The sequence below is a fragment of the Carcharhinus amblyrhynchos genome, chromosome 9 (assembly GCF_965287045.1).
Source record: "Carcharhinus amblyrhynchos chromosome 9, sCarAmb.v2.hapA, whole genome shotgun sequence".
In the NCBI taxonomy this organism is placed as follows: Eukaryota; Metazoa; Chordata; class Chondrichthyes; order Carcharhiniformes; family Carcharhinidae; genus Carcharhinus; species Carcharhinus amblyrhynchos.
Window position 1 is genome coordinate 37,568,332 of NC_137332.1, and position 23,628 is coordinate 37,591,959.

Here is a 23,628-nt window from a genome sequence, read left to right on the forward strand (position 1 = left end):
GCAAACTACTACTGCCAGAAAAACAGATCAAGGTGAAGAATCAAGGTGACAATGAGTCAAGAATTTGCCTTTAAGCAGAGCACAAAGGCTACCTGCCATATATATGCAAGCTCTGTGAAAAATTAGACATTCTTCAAAAAATAAGATGCCTGAATTATGTGCATTTCATGATATATAGAATCAGAGGTTTACAGCATGGAACAGGCCCTTCAGCCCAGCTTGTCCATGCCACCCAGTTTTTACCATTTAGACAGTCCCAATTGCTCATGTTTGGCCCATTTATATCCACCTCTACTACTGCCTCTAGCAGCTCGTTCCAGACACATCGCCCTCTGAAAAAATTGCCCCACTGGACACTTTTGTATCTCTCACCTTAAACATACGGCCTTGAATTTTACACTCCCCTACCTTTGGGGACAGATGTTGGCTACCTCATCTATGCACCTCATTATTTTATAAATCCCTATGGAACTACCCCCAAGCCTATGTTCCAGGAGAACAAAGTCCCAGTCTATCCAGCCCCTCTTTATAACTCAAGCCATTAAGTCCTGGTAGCATCCTAGTAAAACTTTTCTGCATTCTTCAATAATATCCTCTCTATAATAGGGTGACCAGGACTGCACATGGTATTCCAAGTGTGGCCTTACCAATGTCTTGTACAACTTCAACAAGACGTCCCAACTCCTGCATTCAATGTTCTGACCAACTAAACCAAGGATGCCAAATGCCTTCACCACCCTGTCCACTTGTGACTCCAATTTCAAGGAACTATGAACCTGTACCCATAGATGTCTTTGTCCTGTAACTCTCCCCAACATCCTACCATTAACTGAGTAAGCCCTGCCCTGGTTTGATCTACCAAAATGCACCAATTTGCATTTATCTAAATTAAACTCCATCTGCCATTCTTCAGTCCACTGGCCCAATTGATCAAGATCCTGTTGGAATCCCAGATAACCGTCCTCACTGTCCACTATGCCACCAATCTTGGTGGCATTTGAAACTTACTAACTATGCCTCCTAAATTCTCATCCAAATCATTAATATAAAGAATAAATAACAGTGGACCCAGCACCGATCCAAGCACACCCCTGGTCACAGGTCTTCAGTTTGATAAATCCCATGAGATTTAAACTTATGCACCAACCTAACATGCAGTGCCTTGTCAATGGCCTTTCTAAAGTGCATACACACAACATCAACTGCACTGCCCTCGTCTACCTTCTTGGTTACCCCTTCAAAAAAATCAAATTCGTGAGAGATGATTTTCCACTCTCAAAGCCACACTGACTGATCAGTCCTTGCCTCTCTAAATGCCTGTAGATCCTGTCTCAGAATATCTCCCAACAACTTGCCCTCTACAACATTTGGCTCACCAGCCTGTAGTTCCCAGGCTTTTCCCTGCACCCTTCTGAAACAAAGGCACAACATTTGCCACCCTCCAATATTCAGGCACCTTATATGTGGCTATTGATGATTCAAATATCTCCACTAGTGGACCAGAAATTTCCTCAAACTCCCAGGATACACTTTCAGGTCCTGGGGATATATCTACCTTGATTGGCTTTAGGACATCCAGGACCTCTTTCTCCATAATATGTACACTGCTCAAAACATCACTATTTATTTCCCCAAGTTCCCTAGCATCCAAGACTTTCCCAACAGTAAATGCTGATGATAAATATTAATTCGGGATCTCACCCATCACCTGTGGCTCTAACATAGACGGCCTCGTTGATCCTCAAGAAGTCCTACTCTCTCCCTAGTTACTCTTTTGTCTTTTATGTATTTGTAGAAGCTCTTTGGATTCTCCTTTGCCTTATTTGCCAAAATAATCTTGGGTCTGCTTTTTGTCCTCCTGATTTCTCTCAATTCTACTCTTACATCTTCTATATTCTCCAGGGATTCACTTGATCACAGCTGCCTATGCATGTCATGTGCCTCCTTCTTGACCAGGGGGTCAATAACCCAGCCATCCAAGGTTCTCTACTTCTACCAGCCTTGCCCTTCACTCTAAGAGGAATGTGCTTATTCTGAACCCTGGTTAACACATTTTTGAAAGCCTCCCACTTACCAGACATCCCTTTCCCTGTCAACAGACTCCCCCAATCAACTGTTGAAATTCCTGTCTAATACCATCAAAATTGTCCTTCCCCGATTTAGAATTTTAACTTCTGGGCCAGACCTGTCATTCTCCATAGCTATCTCAAAACTAATGGAATTATGGTCACTGGTCCTAAAGTGATCCCTCACTAACACTTCTATCACCTATCCTTCCTTATTTCCCAGGAGGAGGTTTGCCCCCTCTGTAGTCGGGCCATCTACATACTGAATGTGAAATTCCTCCCGAATACATTCAACACATTTTTCTCCATCCAAGTCCCTAATACTACGGTTGTCCCAGTCAATGTTGGGAAAGTTAAAGTCCCCTAATATTGCCACCCCTTTTTTCTTGGGGCTCTCTGTAATTTTACATATTTGCTCCTCCATTTCCCACTGACTATTTAAGGGCTAATAGTACAATCGTATCAAAGTGGTCTCCCCCTTATTTCTCAGTTCTACCCATATGGACTTAGTGAGCAAACCTTCAGAAATATCCCTGCTCAATACTCCCCCTCCTCTCTTACCTCCTGTTCTATCCTTCTTATAGCATCTGTACCCTGGAACATTGAGCTGCCAGTCCTGTCCCTCCCTTAGCCACGTTTTAGTAATAGCTACGATATCCCGGCCCCATGTATCCATCCATGCCCTGAGTTCATCTGCATTGCCTGTCAGGCCTCTTGCAGTGAAATAAATGCAGTTTAACCTAGACTTCCCTTGCTCTCTGCCCTGCTCTTGCCTGACCTATCTAGTACTAAAATTACTGACATGGTGTTGCTATCTAATGTGGTCGCTTTAACTTCTGTGCTGTCCTCAACATTCTCTTTGGTCTCCCTATTGCTTTGGGTCCCACCCCCCCGCCAAACTAGTTTAAACCCTCCCGAGTGGCTCCAGCAAATCTCCCCGCCAGGATTAGTCCCCTTCCAGTTCAGATGCAACTCATCCCTCTTGAACACATCACTCCTCTCCATGAAGAGATCCTAATGATCCACAAATCTAAATCAGCAAAATGGAAACCAACAATGATTCCTGGCACAAAAAGAGCACGTGACATAAAGAACCACTATTGATAAATCTGTGACATAAGGTTAGTGAGAAAGTGATGGAGGAGCTTTAAAAAAAAATCAAAAAAAAAGGAAAGGTAATAGCAAAAAAAAAGGGCAGGAAATGAGATGGGGAGAAAGAATGAGAGACAGGGAATGAGAAGGATGAAAGGAATGAAGTGTAGCCTTCAGAGAGGTAAACTGAAAGGAACTTGGTGGTATTCTTTTGTCTAACAATTTTTATGCATAAAAGTAATCGTTCCCCTCAGCTGGCAAGACAGAAACAGTATCTTTTTCTGTATTAATTGTATCTTCTATCCATGGATGAAACAGCATTGAATGTGGATACAAGCGACCAACAGGCAGAACAAAACCTAGAAATTAAACTAAAATAAATTTTATTGCAATGATTATTAGAAAAAGTAACTTACTGCATTTTCTTCCATTTCATTCTCAGGGAAATTCCAATGACATTTGAAGATCTCTCCTAAAATGGGATTGTATGGTTTCTTGGCTACAGATCCCTTGCGACCAGCATGGAAAGCTGAAAGGTACCATTTGACAACCTGTGCCATTCGATCTTTTGGGTCACTTTGATCTACAATACTTGACAAAAAAATAAATGATTTTGTAGTACAGAACTATTTTGCTGAGAAAAGACATTTTGTCAAAGCTTTTCATCTTGCACTCATCGGGACAATCACAGGAATACCAATGTCAGGAGTTTTAATTTTAAAAACATTGTTTCCAGCATGGATACTCTTGCAATTGTCCTGACGAGTGCAAGACAAAAAGCTTCAACAAAACGTCTTTTTCAGCAATACACAAACAAAATTCTTATTTTGTTTCATGGGATAGTAAAACAATCATTCAATAGCTGTGCTGAGAACACCTTGAGAAAACTCCTTCTTTAGGTAATTGACGCCATGTATTATCCTCAGAGTGAGTAAATAGACAAAAGACCTGTTCTTGGCCTTCTGACAATTTTTCTTTGTAAGATTCACAAACAATGAATTGGGCTGTGAATTTATTTTCCCCTCCTACAGTAAATATTTTATCCCCAGTCAACCTACAAAAGGTCTGTACCACCACTTTGGAGGAAGAAGTCAAATATTTAAATTTGCAGATTTGCATTTTTCTCCAGACAGAGGGTATTGGGAGTCACATGTCAAAACTGATTACCGAGTCAAGTGAAGTCCAACTTCTTCTTAATCACTGTAAAATTCCACAAGGAGGGAAACAGTTTCATAACGCAATATGTGGATTGAAGTATTGTGACAAATTATAATCGAAATCATGCTGAAGAGAACTTCGTTAAAATAAAACCTGGACACACTAGTCCCAATTATTTAGTTTCAAAACAATTATAGACTATCCACATCATTGCAGAAACCAGTCTGACATGATAAGAGTATACTTACCTCACAAACAAATCTGGATGTGCAAAGAAATCTGCATACATTTCCAACAAAGATCGCCTTTCCAAGATGAATGTGGGAAGAACCACCTGCAACAGTATCAGCATTATATATATTTTAAAAGTATTAAAATACTTCTAAAATTAAAAATAAAATAGGTGGCTTTGCACAAGAGATCAAAATTGTAAACCAATGACAGAAAAAAGAAAGATGCATATTTTTCAAAGAAAGGAAATGGAAAAAAATCTTAAATTATGCCCCTAAAATACAATAGGTATAGTTCTATTGGTTGGATTACTCATATTTTGGTTTTTAGTTAGTTAAAAAAGTCCAGAAATTGAGTAGGTTTGTAGAAATTGACTTAAAAAAACTGAATGTGATAATTTGTCCTTCAATTTGATAATTTGTGAATCAGTGACTACTGTACATATGTGGACGGAATATTACAATTTGGATTATTTTTCCCCAATCAGACTATACCAAATGAGAATACTGGGAGATTTTTTTGAATTTCTATTCTCATTCAGAGTGGTAATTCTGCAACTTGCACTCAAAAACAAATGGTGCACTGCACTCACCTTTGTCAGGTCCATGCCTAATCGGACTTGAGACAGTAGATGCATAATGACACTTTTGTGCTCTTCCACAGATTCTCCTTCACCTTCATCATCCCTCTCGTCATGCGTATCAAACAGTTCTGAAAGCAAAAACAATTAAAAACTACATTTAAAAAGGGGATTAGAGTATTTCAAAATCTCCAACAACACTTTTCAAAATTTGTTTTTACAAATTAAACCAGCAGTAGTAATCTTTAAATAAAAACAGGAAGTGCCAGAAAACACTGCAGCATCTGTAGAAAATGAAACAGAGTTAATGTTTCACGTCCAACATGACTTGAAATAATTGTGGTAAACATTAGATTTTTCTTCCTTTCCAATTTTCATTGACTCCAGTTTTGCTCAGGCTCTTTAATGCCGCAGGAGGTGGCCAAGATGGACCACTCAGTACTACTGGCTGAGGATGACTGCACTGATGTGCTGGGCTCCGCTATCATGGAGTTGGGATTATTTGTGCAGCCTCCTCTTCCTGTTATTGTCTAACTGTCGACCAACGAGATGTGGTACAACTGCAGAACTTAGATGTGATCCAATGATTGTGAGGTCGCTTAGCTCTGAATATTGCACATTGTTCAGCATCCAAGTAATCGTGTGTTGTAGCTTCATGAGTTGACACCTTAGATGGATGTAGTGCTGCCACAAGCTCCTCTCCTCACTGACCTGGGTCAATCCCCCAACTTGACGGTACTGGTAGAGTTGGGAGGATACGTTGGGCCATGAGGTTACAAATTGTAATTATGCTGCTGCTGATGGCCCACGGCACCTCATGGATGTTCTGTTTTCACTTCTTAGATGTATTTGAAATCTATCCCATGTTGCACAGTGGCACTACCACTGAACACGATGGAGGCCATCTTTAATAAGACAGGTTTCACCGCACAAGGACTGTGCAGTGGTCACTCTTACCAACTGTCATGGGACAGGTGTATCTGTGGCTGGTAGATTGGTGAGGATGAGATCAAGTGTGGCTTTTCCTCTTGCTAGTTCTCCTACCACCTGCTGCAGGCCCAATCAAGCAGCTTAGGCCACAAAACAACAGAATACCTGAAGTGCAGAAGGGAGCCATTCAACCCATCGGGTCTGCACCAATTCTCCAAAAGACCATCTTACCCAGGACCACCCCCACACATAACCCTCGTATTTACCTTGGCTAATCCACATAAAGTATACATCTGTGGAGACTAAGGGGCAATTTAGCACGGCCAATCCAGCTATGTTGTACATCTTTGTGGCATAGTAGCACAGTGTTTAGTACAGCTGCCTCACAGTGCCAGGGACCCCTGTTTGATGCCTGGCTGGGGCCACTGTCTGCGTGGAGTTTACACATCCTCCCCATGTTTGCATGAGTTTCCTTTGGTTTCCTCCCACGGTCCAAAGACGTGTGGGTTAGGTGGATTGGCCATGCTAAACTGTCCCTTAATGTCAGGGGGACTAGCTAGGATAAATGCTTGGGGTTACGGGGATAGGGCCTGGATGGTACTGTGGTCGGTGCTGACTTGATGAGCCAAATGGCCTTCTTCTGCACTGTTTAATTCTATGATTCTTTGGACTATGGGACGAAATTGGAACGCTCAGGAAACCCATGCAGACATGGGGAGAATGTGCAAACTCCACACAGACAGTCCCAGAATCAAACCCGAGTCCTTTGTGCTGCGAAGTAATGTTGAGGACTCCTAGGACGAGTGTCTCAACTGTACATATTGTTGCCACATCTGCTGGATCTGTTCTGCCAGTGGGGCAGGACATACCCATAGATGGTTATGTCTGGAACATTGTACAGTACATTTCCATGATGTGACTATATCAGTATTGTTTGATTAGTCTGCGGGGCAGCTCTCCCAGGTTTTGCACAAGCCCTCAGAAGTGAGGAAGACTTTGCAGTGTCAACATGACTGGGTATGTCATTGTCACTTCCAATGCATTCGTTTGATGGATCATTCATCGAGTCAGGAGGTTTACAGCAGGGAAATAGGCCCTTCAGCCCAACTCATTCATGCTGCCCCCTTTTTTTTTTAAGCCCCTAAACTAATCCCAATTGCCCGCATTTGGCCCATATCTCTCTATATCCATCGTACCCACGTAACTATCTAAATGCTTTTTAAAAGACAAAATTGTACTCACCTCTACTACCACCTCTGGCAGCTTGTTCCAGACACTCACCACCCTGTGTGAAAAAAATTGCCCTTCTGGACACCTTTGTATCTCTCCCTTCTCACCTTAAACCGATGCCCTCTAGTTTTAGACTCCCCTACCTTTGGGAAAATATACTGACTATTTAGCTGATCTGTGCCCCTCATTATTTTATAGACCTCTAAGATCACCATAGCAGATCATTCATAACAGAATTCTTAATATTAAATGGTTAATTCAATTGTAATTTGTTCAATTAATTAGTTTTACTTCATTAGCACTCCTCGTGTCCAAGAACCATGTTCACTATCATGCACAATGTAAACAGTCAGAAGCAACAATATCAGTATGTTAATGACTCATTTGTCTAGTTTACAGTTGTGAACTTTAATACTGAGACAAAAATCTGAAGATTGAGGTGACTGGTCTGATTTTGGAATCCACTTACTAATGCATATAATTGAAAGTTTTATGTCCGGTGTATGAGCCATGACATGTGTCTTTGAGATGGGATTCTGGTTAAACTGGATAAATGGAGATGCCTGGAACGTTGATATGTGGCAAAAGAATATTATGCACTTTGAAACATTGCAAGTTTTGCATATGTTGTAATATTCCACACAGAGTCGCTGTTAAAAATACCGCATAGAATCTTCACTGCCTCCCCCCAAAGTTTATTTCTTCTTTTTGTCATGAATTTTAATCATGCTTTTCTGTTAACAGTTACCACTACAAATTGCTATTTCAGCATTTCGCAATCAATTTTACTACATCAGTGGTCAGAGTGCAGTTGCAGCCTCCTACCAGAGACTCTAAAGTGAGTTTCTGAAATCTCTCCAAACGGTTGCCCTCTTGTATATAAAAATTTGCATTTACTGACCAGTTATGGGGAACATGGTAGATAAATAAATGCACATAGTTCATATAATTCAAGAAAAAAGTTTAATGGTATTCAGGCACATGCACTTGCACAAAAGCTGCAAAGCAAGTAGCATAAGAAAAGACAATAAAAGATCAAAAAGTTCTGGAATTAATTATGTTTGCAGAGGTACCCTCAAGAAAGTCTGGCACATTGTTATTTAAACATATCCTTTCAGCTTCATTGCCCCTCTCATTCAAATACTCAGAAAATATGCAAATTAGTTTGATCATCTCCAAAAATTTGTAATTTTTGATCTTCAGAAAAAAACTCAGCCTACTAAACAGATGTAATCTGTTCATTCAATATCGTAGACAAGAGGTTACTATAACTAATCTCTATCAGAAAGTTTTGATATGAACATACTGAAAATTGCATTTCCTGTCAAAATATTATAATTTGTATCTTTAGTAATGAATATGGTTTGGCAATGGGACTATTAACATTAGGTGACCAACTTAACGTCTTTAATTCTTCTCAATTTAAGAGAAGGAGACAGTTTAGTAAAAACACACCTGCGTCATTTGTTCCATTAGACATGGACGAATTCAACGATTCTGTCGTGTCTGGTCGCTTCAGACTGCCACCTGTGCTGCTGTGTGAGATCACTACTGGAGATGTCGAGCTACAAAATATTTATAATGCCATTAAGAAAATATAAAGTTTATTTGATGCACCTTTAAAGCTTTCCTATAGCAAGTGGTAACCAATGCACTTATTTCTAACATTCAACAACATTCATATAGTTTCAGACAATCTTTCAACCCATTAAGAACTATTGTGAGCACAACTTACGAGTTTCACAGTTAATTTCCTCAGCTGCACTAACAATAAAAAAGACATAGCAAGCACTAAATAATGCTGAATACATCATATAAAAGGGAAAACTGTACTACAAAGATATGGTGAGGCAATGGCTTAGTGGTATTATTGCTAGACTTCTAATCCAGAAACCTAGCTAATGTTCTGGGGACCCGCGTTCCAATCTTGCCAAGCAGATGGTGGAATTTGAATTCAATAAAAAATATTTGGAATTAAGAATCTACTGAAGACCATAAACCATTATCAATTGTTGGAAAAACCCATCTGGTTCACTAATGTCCTTTAGGGAAGGAAATCCACTGTCCTTACTGGCCTGGCCTACATGTGACTCCAGAGCCACAGGAATGGACAATAAATGCTGGCCAGCCAGTGACACCCCTTGTCCCACGAATGAATAAACAAAACGTTTTGTGCAATTGAATTATCAGGTTATTACAGCTTAAAACACCTCTGCAAGAAGTTATACAATAATTTTTTTTTTAAGAAGTTTACCAATATCCAGTGTATACAATAGATCTACATTAAGTTCTTTGGCATAATTTTCTCATTTTTTGGAGTATTTGGAGGAGAGGCAGAAATGCAACAGGTAATTTCTCCATATTTTGAAGAGAACAATATTTATCAAAGCTTAAAACAACTAAACAATGACAATGACAAAAAGTCTAATTTTCAAACTTTTAAACCTTTAGAAAAGTAAAAACAATTCTCATGATGTAAAGAAAAGTAACAATGCTCAAAGTGCATTTCTGAGCATTTAATGCAAATTTAAAGTCTGATGATTGCTTTCTAAAGCAGTGGTCCCCAACTATTCTGCATCACAGGACACAGTTCTCCTTACACACAAATACATTTTCTATATAAAAATGAGTTGTATAATTGAACACATATTATATGTGGTTTTGTTATTACCCACTTCTTCAGAAAACTGCAATTGTACGCAAACACTAATTAAAGTAACTAGTCCACCATTTTAAAAAGCATTTAGATTGTTACATGGGTATGATGGGTATAGAGGGATATGGGCCAAATGCAGGCAATTGGAATTAGCCTTGGAGTTTTAAAAAAAAAGGGAAGCATGGACAAGTTGGGCCAAAGGGCCTGTTTCCATGGTATAAACCTCTATGACTGTAATAAGGCAGAGGAATGTCTAGGAGGTCCTGCCAGATGACTGACAACAGTACCTTCATCTCCCTTCATCATGGCTGATTGTTCAATTGAACCTGTGTTTAAAATATCATTTAAAAATAGCACTCAGCACTTTTTAGCTAGACATCTCAAAATACTTTACAGCGGTGAATTACCTGCTGAGTGTAGTTGTCCCAATTTAGATAGACAAACTTACTCAAACAAAGGTATTTCTTCAAGGTAGGAATAACCAATTTATGGGTATAAAATTGCATTTGTTGCTCAACTTTCATTTGTTATTTTTGATGGTCCCTTTAGACTATCTCACTGACCCCCAGTTGAGAACAGAAAAGGCTTCGTGAAGGCCTGTGCCTGAAGGAACTACATGGTCTAGATAACACCCTTCTGTAAACAATGGACAATTGATTGTACTGTGCCTTTGTTATCTCCAGCAAGGGCTGAAGAATTCCAGGAACTTGACACAGATATTTCATTGCTAAGAAACCAGTGCTTTAGCATTTCTTCTAAAACTACAATGTCTATAACCTCATAACTACTCTTATACCATAGTATTAAAACTACCAGCCCTAAAAAAGTGTGGTGGAGGCAGATTCAATTGTGACTTTCATAAGGGAATTGGATAATTATCTGAAGAGAAAAAAGGGGAGTGAGCTCCTCCAGAGACCTGCTATGGACACAACAGGTTGAATGGTCTCCTGTGCTCTAACCATTCTATGATCCTAATAATTGTTCTGCAATATTCTTTAGCACTCAGGGGTTCTTAAAAAAAAACAAAATCATGCAAATGCTCTCCTGCGAGACTCAACCATAGCAAGTAGGAAATGCTCAGGTTTGATCCAAAGTCCACACCAGGTTAGCCAATCATAGCGACAATTGACCCTGCCCAGAGATACAGGCGAGGAAAAGATTCACACGCAACTACTCCAGCAAACCCTATTAAAAATATGAATGTACGGAGATGGAGTGATGAAAGAAACCAGTTAAGTTGCAACGCTAACGCTTTCTTCATGGTCGAGTAGCCAGTCAATAATCACTGCATGACTAACATCTAAATAATGGCCACTTTGGCAATGTAGAAAGGCAAATTTCAGCTGCCCAGCCAAATGTACTGACTGTATCCATGGTCCTTTTCATCAAACCATCACTGAATTGATGTCTCACGCCATACAAGACAATAATGAAGAAGCATATTTAAACCAGTTAACAGTATAATTCTAACTCACAAATAATACAGTTATAGTCTCTGCCACAAAAGGGAAAAATATCCCTTCAATGCACATACTGTTAAGTCCTGTCAGGATCAGTAAGTTTCAGTAAGATCATCTCATCCTTCCAAATCCAATGGATGCACTCTCAACCTTTCCTCACAAGGTGACTCCTTTCTACCATGAAAGTCAAGTGAATCTTCCCTCAACTGCTTGTAATGCAATGATGTCTTTTCTTAAATAAGGAAACCAAAACCATCAACTCCAGAGGAGGTCTCAGCAATGCCCTGTACGGCTGTAGCAAAACTTCCTATTCCTCTTGCAATAAATGACAACATTCCATTTGCCTTCTTAAATCACTCACTGTGCCTGCATACTAACATTTTACGATTTATATACCAGGACAACCTGATCCCTCTGAAGTTCTGCAATCTCTCTCCATTAAATAATATTGTGCTTTTATATTCTTCATGCTAAAATGGACAAGATCACATTTTCCCTCATTGTACTCCACATACCAAATTTCTGCCCTCACTTGATTTATCTATTGTCTTTACAGATTCCTCATTTTCTCTTCACAGCCTTTTCTCCTCCCTACGTTTGACATTAGCAAATACAGCAACCATTTATTTGGTTCCATCATCCAAGTCATTAACATAGATTGTAAAATAATTGAGGCACCAGCACCTGTGGCATTCTACTCATTACATCTTATCAACTCGTTAATTACCCATTTATGCCTACTCTTGGTTTCTTAAGCAATCCTCTATTCATGCTAATTACATGGCTACACCATAAGTTCTTATTTTGTGTAGTAACCTTTGATGTAGCACCTTATCAAAAGTTCTTTGGAAATCTAAGTACACTATATTACAGGTTCCTCTTTATCTACATTGAGCTTATTACTTCCTCAAAGAACTTCAATAAATTAGTCAAACATGATTTCCCTATCACAAAACCATGTTGAATCTGCCTGGTCACCTTCAAGCTTTCTAAGTGTCCCTCTATAACCTCTATTAGGTTCCAGCACTTTTCCTATGACAGATGCTAGACTAGCCGGCCTGCAGTTTCCTGCTTTTTGTCTCCTTCATTTCTTGAATAGAATTGCATTTACTATGAATGGGATGGATAGGATAGAGGTGGAGAGACTCTTCCCGCTCAAAGGATAGTAGGACTAGGGGGCACAGCCTCAAGATAAAGGGGGGGGGGGGGGGGGGGGGGGGGGGGGGCGGTTTAGAACGGAGTTGAGGAGGAACTTCTTCACTCAAAGGGTGGTGAATCTCTGGAATTCTCTGCCCGTTGAAATGGTGGAGGCTACCTCGCTAAATATTTTTAAGACGCGGGTTGATGGGTTTTTGATAAGAGAGGGGATTAAGGGTTACGAGGAGAGGGCGGGAATGTGGAACTGAGCCACGACAGATCAGCCACGATCTTATTGAATGGCGGGGCAGGCTCGAAGGGCTAGATGGCCTACTTCTGCTCCTATTTCTTATGTTCTTATGTATGTACTAATTTCCAATCTTATGGAACCCTTCTAGAATCTACCGTCTCAGCAGCCACTTCTTTTAAGATTCTGGGATGAAATTTATCAGGACTTGTCAGTCTCGAGTCTGAATAATTTTCTCAGTACCTTTTCTCTGTTGATTCTAATTGTTTCAAGTTCCTCCTTCCCTTTCACTTCCTCTTTTACAATTATTTTATCCTATTGTGTGTGTCTTTTACAGTGAAGACGGACACAAAATATCTGTTTAATGCTTCTGCCATTTCCTTATTTTCCAATTTTAATTCCCCAGACACACTCGACAGGACCAATTCTCACTTTAGTGACTCTCTTTTTTTAAATATCTGTAGAAACTCTTAATCATCTGTTTTTGTATTTCTAGCTTTCTCACACACATTATTCCTCCCTTTTTTTTTGGTCTTGCTTTTTTTTTAATATTCTGTCTAATATTCTGGCCTACCACTGATCTTTACAGGATTGTACACTTTCTCTTTCAAAATTACATTATCTTAACTTCCTTAGGTAGACATGGATGGTGCATCCAACCCCTAAGGTTTCTCTTTGGAATATAGCTTTGCAGAGGGTTATGAACTCTCTCCTCAAATGTTTACCACAACATCATTATAGAACTGTCCCTTAACCTGATTTCTCAATTCACTTTATTCAGCTCTGTTCTCATTTCCTTATGATTGCCATTAGTTAAGTTTAAAAGATTGGTTTTAGACTCACTTTTCTCGTTCAAACAGAATGTGAAATCCAATCATGTTATGATCACTGCTACCAAGGGGCAGTGCACTTTGCCAGGTCTAGAATAACCTGCTCTCTTGTTGGCTCTAGAACTTGCTGCTTGAACCCAAAATCACACTATGAACAAATCTTCCAGGCTATCTAAAACAATCTGATTCATCTAGTCTATATAGATTAAAATGGTCTTTGATTATTGTTTTAAAGTTTCTTCCTATACACCCTGTTCTACAAGGCAATTAATGTTAGGAACCTATAAACTACTCTCACAAGTGAGTGCTTACTGTTGCTATTTCTTTTCTTTACTCAAACTGACTCTGCATCTTGATCTTTATAAAATAAGCTCTAATGTCACAGAATCCCTATGGTGCAGGAGGACTTCATTCAGCCCAGCAAGTCTGCACCAATTCTCCAACAGAGCATCTTACCCAGGCCCACTGCCCACCATATCCCTGCTATATTGGCCTAATATACACATCTGGGGTCACTAACATGCAATTTAACATGGCCAATCCACCTAATCTGCACATCTTTGGATCGATTTTGATTTATTGTCACATGTATTAGAATACATGAAAAGTATTTTTTGCGTGATATACAGACAAAGCATACCATTCATAGAGAAATGAAGAGTGCAGAATGAAGGAAATGAGAGTGTGCAGTATGTAGTGTTACAGTCATAGCTAGGGTGTAGAAAAGATCAGCTTAATGTGAGGTAGATCCTTCAAAAGTCTGAAGGCAGCAAGGAAGAAGCTGTTTTCAAGTCGGTTGGTATGTGACCTCAGTGGGAGGAAACCAGAGCATCCAGGGAAACCCAGAGAGAACGTGCAAACTCCATACAGTCACCTAAGACTGGAATTGAATCCAAATTCCAGGCACTATGAGGCAGCAGTGCTAACCGTCATACGGCCCTTAATTATCAGGGCTAACCCACCTCCAATTCCTAGCTTCCTGTCCTTTCGAACTGTCATGAAGCCTTGAATATTCAAAACTCAGCCTTTGTTATCTTGCAACCATGTTTCTGTAATGCCTACTAGATCATACAGATTATTTTCTATTTGAGCTGACTACTCATCCATTTTGTTGCAAATGCTGCACATGTTCAGATATAAAACCTTTAGTTCTATCTTCTTACTATTTTTGCAATTGCTAGCCTCATATGCTGGTAAGTTTGTATCCACTGACCCTTTTCCTGTCGTGCTCTGATTATATGCTTGTAAATTTGTATCCTCTGGTCCTTCCTACTATACAGATTAGCATTACCTTGATCCCTTGTCTTGTTCACTTGCTTTAATTTATCACATCTTCCTTCACTTGATCCCTGGCTCCTACTATTTTGTTTAAAGTTGTCTTTACCGCCCGAGTTATATGACTCACTAGAACATTGGTCCTAGCACAGCTCAGGTGAAATGAGAAGTACACAAATTTTATTATACAAACCAAGGTGACTGAAATGATTTTTCAAAACCCGAGTGAGTTTAGGTTGAGTCCAAATATTTAACTTTATACTTTAAACCTTTAGCTAATAAACAGTGATCGGCACAATGAGATCATTATTGTGTTAGTTACTGTAGCTGATTGTACATAAACGATGATCACAGTTAAAATACTAATCACAGATTTTATACATAAATTTCTGCAACTAGAACTGTAATTTAAAATATGCATATACCCTTGTAAGTAACATACTCGGTACATATGTTTTCCGTGTGAACTTGAAGAAAGGTTTACAAAGAAAATGTACAGTGCCATTTTTAAAACTTTTGTTTCCATACATGTGTAGTCAGTATATGCAGTTTCATCATCATTTGATCCATATTTTAGATATTTCCATTCGCTTGGTAAAGTTGCTTGAACAAGAAATGGAGGCTGGAAGTTTCCAGCTATTCACATGGCGGGATTCTCTGGTCCCCTGCTGTGAACAGAAATTCGGCTGAGTGCCAAATTCTCTGTCACTGAATATCACAGTGCAGCAGAGGCCCTTCGACCCATCGAGTCTGCAGCGATGCATGAAATGCCTTGACCTGCCCACCTAATTCCACTTGTCAGCACTTGGCCCATAGCCTTGAATGTCATAGTGTGCCAAGGACTCATTCAGGTACTTTTTAAAGGATGTGAGGCATCCTGCCTCCACCACCCTCCCAGGCAGCACATTCCAGATCATCACCACCCTCTGAGTAAAAATGTTTTTCCTCAAATCCCCCATAAACCTCCCACCCCTCACTTTTAATCTATGTCCCTTCAACAAAGGGTACCAGCTGCTTCCTATCCACCCTGTCCATGCCCATCAGGTCATCCCTCAGTCTTCTCTGCTCCAACGAAAACAACACAAGCCTATCCAATCTCTCTTCATAATTCAAATGTTCCATCCAGGCAGCATTCTGGTAAATTTCCTCTGCACCCCCTCCAGTGCGTTCACATCTTTCCTATCATGTGGCTACCAGAACTGCACACAGTACTCCAGCTATGGCCTCACCAACATTCTATACAACTCCATCATGACTTCCCTACTTTTGTAATCTATACCCCGATTGATAAAGGCAATTGTGCCTTTTTCACCAACCTATTAACCTGCCTTTAGAGATCTATGGACAAACATGCCAAGGTCCCGCTGTCCTCCTCTGCAGCGACGGCAAGGCACGAACAGCCAGAAAATTCTGATCAGAATCTTCATAATGTTCTAGAAATAATGACACCTGCCTTTGAAAAAACATTTATCTTAAGGAATCTGTGCGCATTATGAAATCAGACTATTAAAATTTACCACATTTGATTATAACCTGTGCCAAAATTGCTCTAATATGTTGTAAATACGGATCTTGCTTTGTCACTGCAGATGAACAATGTCGACTAAAAAAAAATTGATCTCAATGTCAGTATATTATTTCAGCTTCTTTATGATAATACAGCAAGTATGTTTACTGCAATATAATTTTTAAGGCTCTTCATAGAAGCATTACTAGGCAAAGTTTGGCATGTAACTACATAAAAAGCCACTAGGACAGTTGGCAGTGGTTTTCCAGAAGCATCTAAAAAGGAGAAAGATAGCAAAGCAGAACTGTTTTGAGGGGGAATTCCAGAGCTTCAGGGCCACACAACCAAAGGCAGTCAGTTGAGAGAAATGCATCATCTTCCTGGGACTGCAGGGCTGAAGTCATTATAGAAACAGTGAAGTAGGAAGCAAGAAGAGCAGGAGGCTTTGACAAAGGGTCACCTGGACTCGAAACGGCAGCTCTTTTCTCTCCTTACAGAATCTACCAGATCTGCTGAGATTTTCCAACATTTTCTCTTTTGGAAGCAGGAAGAGGATTTGAAAACAAGAATGAGAATTTTAAATGAGGGGGATTATTAGAAATGGAGCCAATCTAGACTAGGGGGCACATGGTGAATAGGATTTGGTGCAAGTTATGAAAGATAGAGGGTGAACAATAGGTGCCAGGTAGGAAAGCATTAAAATAATTGAGTCTGGATTCAACAGAGGCATGAATCTGGATTTCAACAATAGATGGGCTGAGGGGTCTATATAATACAAAGCATTGTACATTTTCATACTGAAATAATAGGAGCAATATTAGCATTACAGTGCATAAAAGAAACATAATATTAGTCAGGTTTATTTGAAGCTGTATTGGAACTTGAATTTAGTATAGATGCTGATTTCTAGCCAGAAACAGACCACTAGATATCACAACTGAATAGACCTTTACCAGTCAGTATATCTAATACAGTCTTTGCAATCCTGCTTCACATTCAGAAAGCAGTAAGTAACAAGAAACATTCAAGTATTTTTTCTTAAATCATTCCTGGAAGAGTATGTTAAATGGAAATGATTTATTTTTCCTCTTTCAAAAACGTTAATGACCCATCAGAATTTATGCATCACAAACAGAATACTATATGCAGAAGGTAAGAAAAATTATAAATACTCTTGAAAATTAAATTTACTTAAACTTGGTTGATATTATCGCTCAGGAGCTACCTAGGTTAAGTCAGTGTAGTTGTGAACATATTCTTCATTTTTCACATTGGTGCCATACAGATTCTTCTACATATCTTTCGTTGCTTTCTTAATCTCAAACAGTTTAAACCGTTATATTCTCATTTCACTTGGATTTATGATTGCAAGCAACACACTCAGAATGTATTCCACCACTAAAGCACAAATCATGCTTAGAGTTTTTAACATCAATCTACGTAACCTAAATTTCATGAAAAACTCATTACTTCCCCATTCAAACAGCATCAAACTGTTCTGAGGTCTCAATAGCCTAAAAGATCATATTTAAGTAGCGCCATCTGTCACACTTCACTACTCTCAACAATCTAAATTGGAGACTACAAACCAGCAGCTTTATATATCCTACCAAACTATTCAGAATAAGCCACGCTGAAATCTTTTCCCACTATTTTCTTAAAAGCCTTAAAAATTCTTTCATGACATAATGGACATCATCATTTTAAACCATATATTTCAATTACAACCATAAGGAAAAAATGTTTCTCAATTTTACAAGTTAGCCGATCCTTTTTAGCAGAAACTGAGTATCTCTAAGTGAGTGAGTGTGTGAGAAGTGTTGTGTGTGTCTGAGAATAATGGATGTCTGGGGGTGTTGTGTGCCTGCGTCTGTGTGCGCGTATGAGAGAAAGAGAAACAACTTGGCTTGTGAGAGAATGCATGTAAAATATTCTACTGACATTGATTGTACTCCATGGACATTGACACAAAAGGATTGACAGGGGAAATGAAATTTGGCAAGGAATTGTGCAAAAATAGGCAGGATTTTACAGCCTCACTTGGGCAAGGCCGGAAATTCCTCCTTGACGTCAGATGTCTGTTGTTGGATTCCCGTCCACACCAATTCCATGGTGGGCGAAGTGGTAGAGTTCCAGCCTATGTCTTCAGTGGGTATAATTTATATATTAGAGGGAAATATTGTAGATTGATATTGGCTAATATTTGTCAATTTTGTTTCCTTGAAGGGGAGACACAGGATTTTATGACTATCCACTTCCTATATATTCAGCAGCAAGTACAGAATTTCCAAAAAAATCTTTCATAAGTATTTCAGTATTTTTTGTTCTTGAACAGACAAGGCACTTAACTTTTCCCAGTGTATCCCTATATGTAATTATCTACAATCCAGATTAGGTTTCCTGAGACATTCACTGAGCACATTCAATATTGAAACATCCAATCTTTTACCACAATGGCATTCTTGTGTTGTGTTGAACTGCTGACCTGGGTTTGATTCTGGGCTTGGAAGACGCTCTCCCAGTGTCTGCATGGGTTTCCTCTGGGTGCTCTGGTTTCATCCCATGGTCCAAAGATGTCTGTGTTAGCTAGATTGGCCATGCTAAATTGCACTTTGTGTCAAAAGATGCATAGGTTAAGCGGATTAGCAGGGTAAATGTGTGGGGTTATGGGGATGGGGCGAGCCTGGGTAAGATACTCTGTTGGAGAGTTGGTGCAGACTTGATGGGCCAAACGGCCTTCTCCTGCACTGTAGGGATTCCTTCAAATACCAAGTGAACACTTCTTTCATTTTTAAAGTTTGCAGAAAATAGAACAACATAAACAGTTAAATATGCTGCAAAGAATCCTTTCCCATTTTCATCAGAACTATGGGAACATTGTACAAACAGTTGCATAGTGTCAACTTTAGATCAACAACAAATGACAGATACAAGAACTGTACTGAAAAATGGGAAACATTGCGGTCTAATGATTTCATATGGCATTCATGATAGACATTTTAACATTGTTCACTGTTCCTCTTTCTTCTCCTCCTTTCCCCCTCCCCCCCCACCCAATGGACGTTTCTCTTCTCTATTTTTAAGGCATGTTTTTGTAACAGCTGAGACAAAAGTGAGCGAGATACAGGCACAGAATTCCTCAGCTGAAAATTAGCGTGCGTGAGCCATTTTTCCCCATTTGATGATGCATTCGGTTCCATGCCTGAAACAGTGCTCTAGTGAAATCCCGCAAGAAAATAGTGGTGGCTGTACTGGAAGCAGGAATGGGTAATAAATGATGCATTGCCATTATCATCCTGTTACTACCGTCCTCCTGCTGAACACAGACCAAGAATCAGCTTCAACATCCAGGCTTGGACTTACAAGTGGCAAGTTTATTTATCAGTGTCACAAATAGGCTTACAGTAACACTGCAATGAAGTTACTGTGAAAATCCCCTAGTCGCCACACTCCTGGCGCTTGTTTGGGCATATTGAGGGAGAATTTAGCATGGCCAATCGAGCGTCTTTCGAACTGTGGGAGGAAATTGGAACACCCAAATGAAACCCATGAAGGCATAGGAGAACATGCAGACTCCACACAGACAGTGACTCAAGCCTGGAATCGAACCCAGATCCCTGGTACCGAGAGGGAGCAGTTCTATTAACATTCATGTCACACAAACACCAGGCAATGACCATCTCCAACAAGGGGGGATCTAACCATCGCCACGACATTCAACATTGCTTAATCCCCCATTATTAGTATCCTGGGGGCTACCATAGATCAGGAACTGAAATGGACTGGCCATATAAATTCTACGGTTACCAAAGCAGGTCAAGGGCTAGGAATCATGTGGCAAGTAACTGACTTCCTAACTCCCAAAGCCTGTCCACCATTACAAGGCACAAATCAAGAATGTAATGGAATACTCTCTGCATGATAAGTGTAGCTCTAACAACACAAGAGGCTTGACACCATCCTGGACAAAGCAGCTTAATTGATTACTACCCCTTCCACCAACATTCAATTGCTCTAGAACTGAAAAATAGTGGCAGCTTTACATACCATCAAGGTTCCTTAGACAGCACCTTCAAAACTTATGACTACTACCATCTAGAAGAACTAGAGTACCAGATACCCAGGAACATCACCTGGAAGTTGCCCTCCAAATCACTCACCATCCTGAGTTGCAAGGATATCGCCATTCCTTCTCTATCACTGGGTCAAAATCCTCAAGCTCCCTACCTGACAGCATAGGGTGTAGCGATTAGGGATTGCAGCAGTTCAAGAAGGAAACTCATCACCTTCTCAAGGGCAACTAGGGATGGACAATAAATGCTGGCCTAGCCAGTGATACCCATATACCATAAATGAATTAGAATATACTGTGAATCAATCAAAAATGCCAATTTCTTTTTTCCAACCAAGTTCGCGAAGAAATGTACACAATCTACATCTGCATAAAAGTATAAAGAAAGTTGAACACCTCTGCTTAAACAGCGTTTGTTTTCTTTTTAAATTCCAAATCCCAGAGAAAAACATTCAACGTTGTGTTGTTATAATAACCTAAGATCTAGGAACAGGAGTTGCCCTTTCAGCCTGCTCCTCCATTCAATACAATCATGACTGATCTCATCTCAACCTCACCTCCACCGTCCTACCTGCTCCCCAAATGCCCTCATCATGCTACTAAATTAAAAACCTATTTATCTCCTCAACTTTTTTTTTAGTGTTCCAGTGTCCACTGCATTCTGCAATAGAGAATTTCACAGATTCACAATTTCTCCTCATTTTGGTTTTAAATCTGCCATCCCTTAGCCTAAAATTATGGTCTCTCATTCAAGAATATCCCACTCTAGAATGTCAAACAAGGGGAAACATTCGCTCTAGATTTACCCTGTCAACCCCCTTAAGCAACTTATATACCTCAATTAGATCTCTTATTCTTATACACTCCAGCGAGTATAGGCCTAAACTACTCAACCTTTCATCATAAGGCAAGTCCTTCATCTCTGGAATCAGCCTTCTTCTCTGAACTGCCTCTAATGCATTTGCTTCCTTCCTCAAGTAAAGGAACCAAAACCGTGCAGAGTACTCTAGATATGATCTGAGCAATTGCTTATGAGTTCCAACAGCACTTCCCTACTTATGAAGAAGTGCATGCATGTAACCAAAGGCTCTTCTAAAGTTTTGTTTCAAAAGAAGATTTGCTCAACATCTATCAGTTTTGTACAATGAATTGCAAGTCTTGAGACATATTTTAAACAACTTTTATATAAACTTTGACATCAGCATTTACAAAAATAATATCTTTTTAAATGGTGGGATGTTTTGCAAACCTGTGATTTTATCTCAAACCCAGCATTGGGACTGGCATTAGAAAGCATATCCACATAATTCTTAGCAAATGTATGAAAAATATGACAAGCAACTCCTTTGAAAGTACTAGGGGCACTTTTCTAATTGTGTCATCCATGTTTTGAGAAATGTTTTGGACTGGGGAACCAATTTTGCTGGCCCCACTTTTACATGGAGACTCAGACAGGAAACACTTGCAGTTACTCAAATGAAACTGGTTCCCTTATTTCATTGGCAAAACCTCAGATCATATTTTCACACATTAGAAATCTACAAATTTCAATACTTCCTGGAATCTGGTTTGCTAATGGGCAGCTGCTGACACCAATGTACTGCATTTAACTACATTTAGAAATAAAAAGTGCTTTCAGAAACCTCCTGTAATATTGGTCTCACGGTACATCAGCCTCAGACAGGCAATACATGGATTTAAATGCAAGTCCTTTCTTTTCTTACTCCTAGAAACATAATTCAAAAGATATTCACTTCAGAACATAATTCTGATGGCAAATTCACTCAAAGGACAAATCATATTCTTCCAAAATTATCTTTTTTATCTCCATTTTTTTTCTGCCTACCCTTCAAGTTTCACAATACTACCTGGGTATGTACTACAAGCACTGACAAGGAATGTTTGAGAAGAATCAGGAGCAGGGATCTTCACTAGCTTGACAATTATGTTTGAGGTAAAATATACTGTGCCCAACTGCTGCCCAGGCAAAGATCAGCACAAACCATTGAACAAATGGAAGCCAATCAGATTTAAGAACACAGGAAAAGAGGGGCGCATTCAGCCCTTAACCTTTTTGTTATTCTTTTAGATCATTTTATTTGTATCTCAACCCCATTTACCCACTTTTACACTACTTCCTTTGATAACCTTACTAAGCAAATCTGCATTGTATCTATCCCCTTTCAAGGCTAATACTTCCTTCCTGAGGTTTGTGTCCAAAACTGAATATAGAATGCATGAGGAGGTCTAACCAAGTCTTTGTACAACTGAAATATTTCTTCCTCACTTTTATATTCTAACTCTAACCCTCTTCAGATAAAGGCCCATATTCCACAGGATTCGCATTTAGTGAGCTGCATACCTATACATTGAAATCCCATTGCTTCGCCACAGCTACTAATCTCTCATGAAGTTATTCAGATTTATCTTTCTTGCATCCAAAGTGGTATGTAATAGATTTTGCCCACTTATTTAGCCTGACTTTATAACAACTTGCTGTTTACATTGACACAGTTTTATCGAGCTTCATAACCTAGAGTGGTAAGCAAAACTGGATGCACAACTCTGTTGTTCTTTACACAAGATTGATTGGGCATCAAGGCAAAATATATATGGTGAAAAGCTGTGGCTCCAATATGGACCCTTGTGAAATAGCATCATGCACACCCTGCCAATGTATGTAAGAAACCAACTTGGTTTCTTGCCTCCCAAGTATTTATCAAACCACTTTCATGCTGTGGTAACGTGGCCACAAAAAGATAGTCAGACGCATTGAGATATTCAATCTTCTTTACTTATAAAAAATGTTGAAATACAGTCAGAATGGATTCAGAACTGGAGACAGCTAGTTACACAGGTTCCTCTTGGTAAGACTAAACCCGTGAAAGCCTGCACTACTGATGATGTCACTCACACATATAGTCTCTTGAAGCTACGCAGCCACTAAATACCAGTGTGGCTAATTTTCAGCCTCAACTGCACTCTCTCACCTCCTCCCCATATTCCTCAATTCCCTCGGACACCAAAATTTTATTCATCTCAGTTTTAACTATATTCAACAATGCAGCATCTACAACCCTCTGGGGTAGAAAATTTTAAAGATTCGCAGACTCAGTGAAAAGAAAATTTCTTCATCTCTATCCTGAGACTGTGCCCA

At 39.5% G+C, this 23,628-nt stretch overlaps 1 protein-coding gene across 4 annotated transcripts in view; it reads right to left on the reverse strand.

Moving 5' to 3' along the window:
* osbpl9 (oxysterol binding protein-like 9) overlaps positions 1–23,628 on the reverse strand; it is a 218,719-nt gene that overhangs the window by 22,160 nt on the left and 172,931 nt on the right. For all 4 annotated transcript variants that reach the window (XM_080195474.1, XM_080195473.1, XM_080195475.1 and 1 more), the window contains 4 exons: positions 8,743–8,852; positions 5,140–5,258; positions 4,565–4,650; positions 3,575–3,749 (listed from right to left, as the gene is read on the reverse strand). In XM_080195474.1, the coding sequence (XP_080051600.1) occupies positions 3,575–3,749; positions 4,565–4,650; positions 5,140–5,258; positions 8,743–8,852 (490 nt within the window). The remainder of the gene's footprint in view (positions 1–3,574; positions 3,750–4,564; positions 4,651–5,139; positions 5,259–8,742; positions 8,853–23,628) is intronic.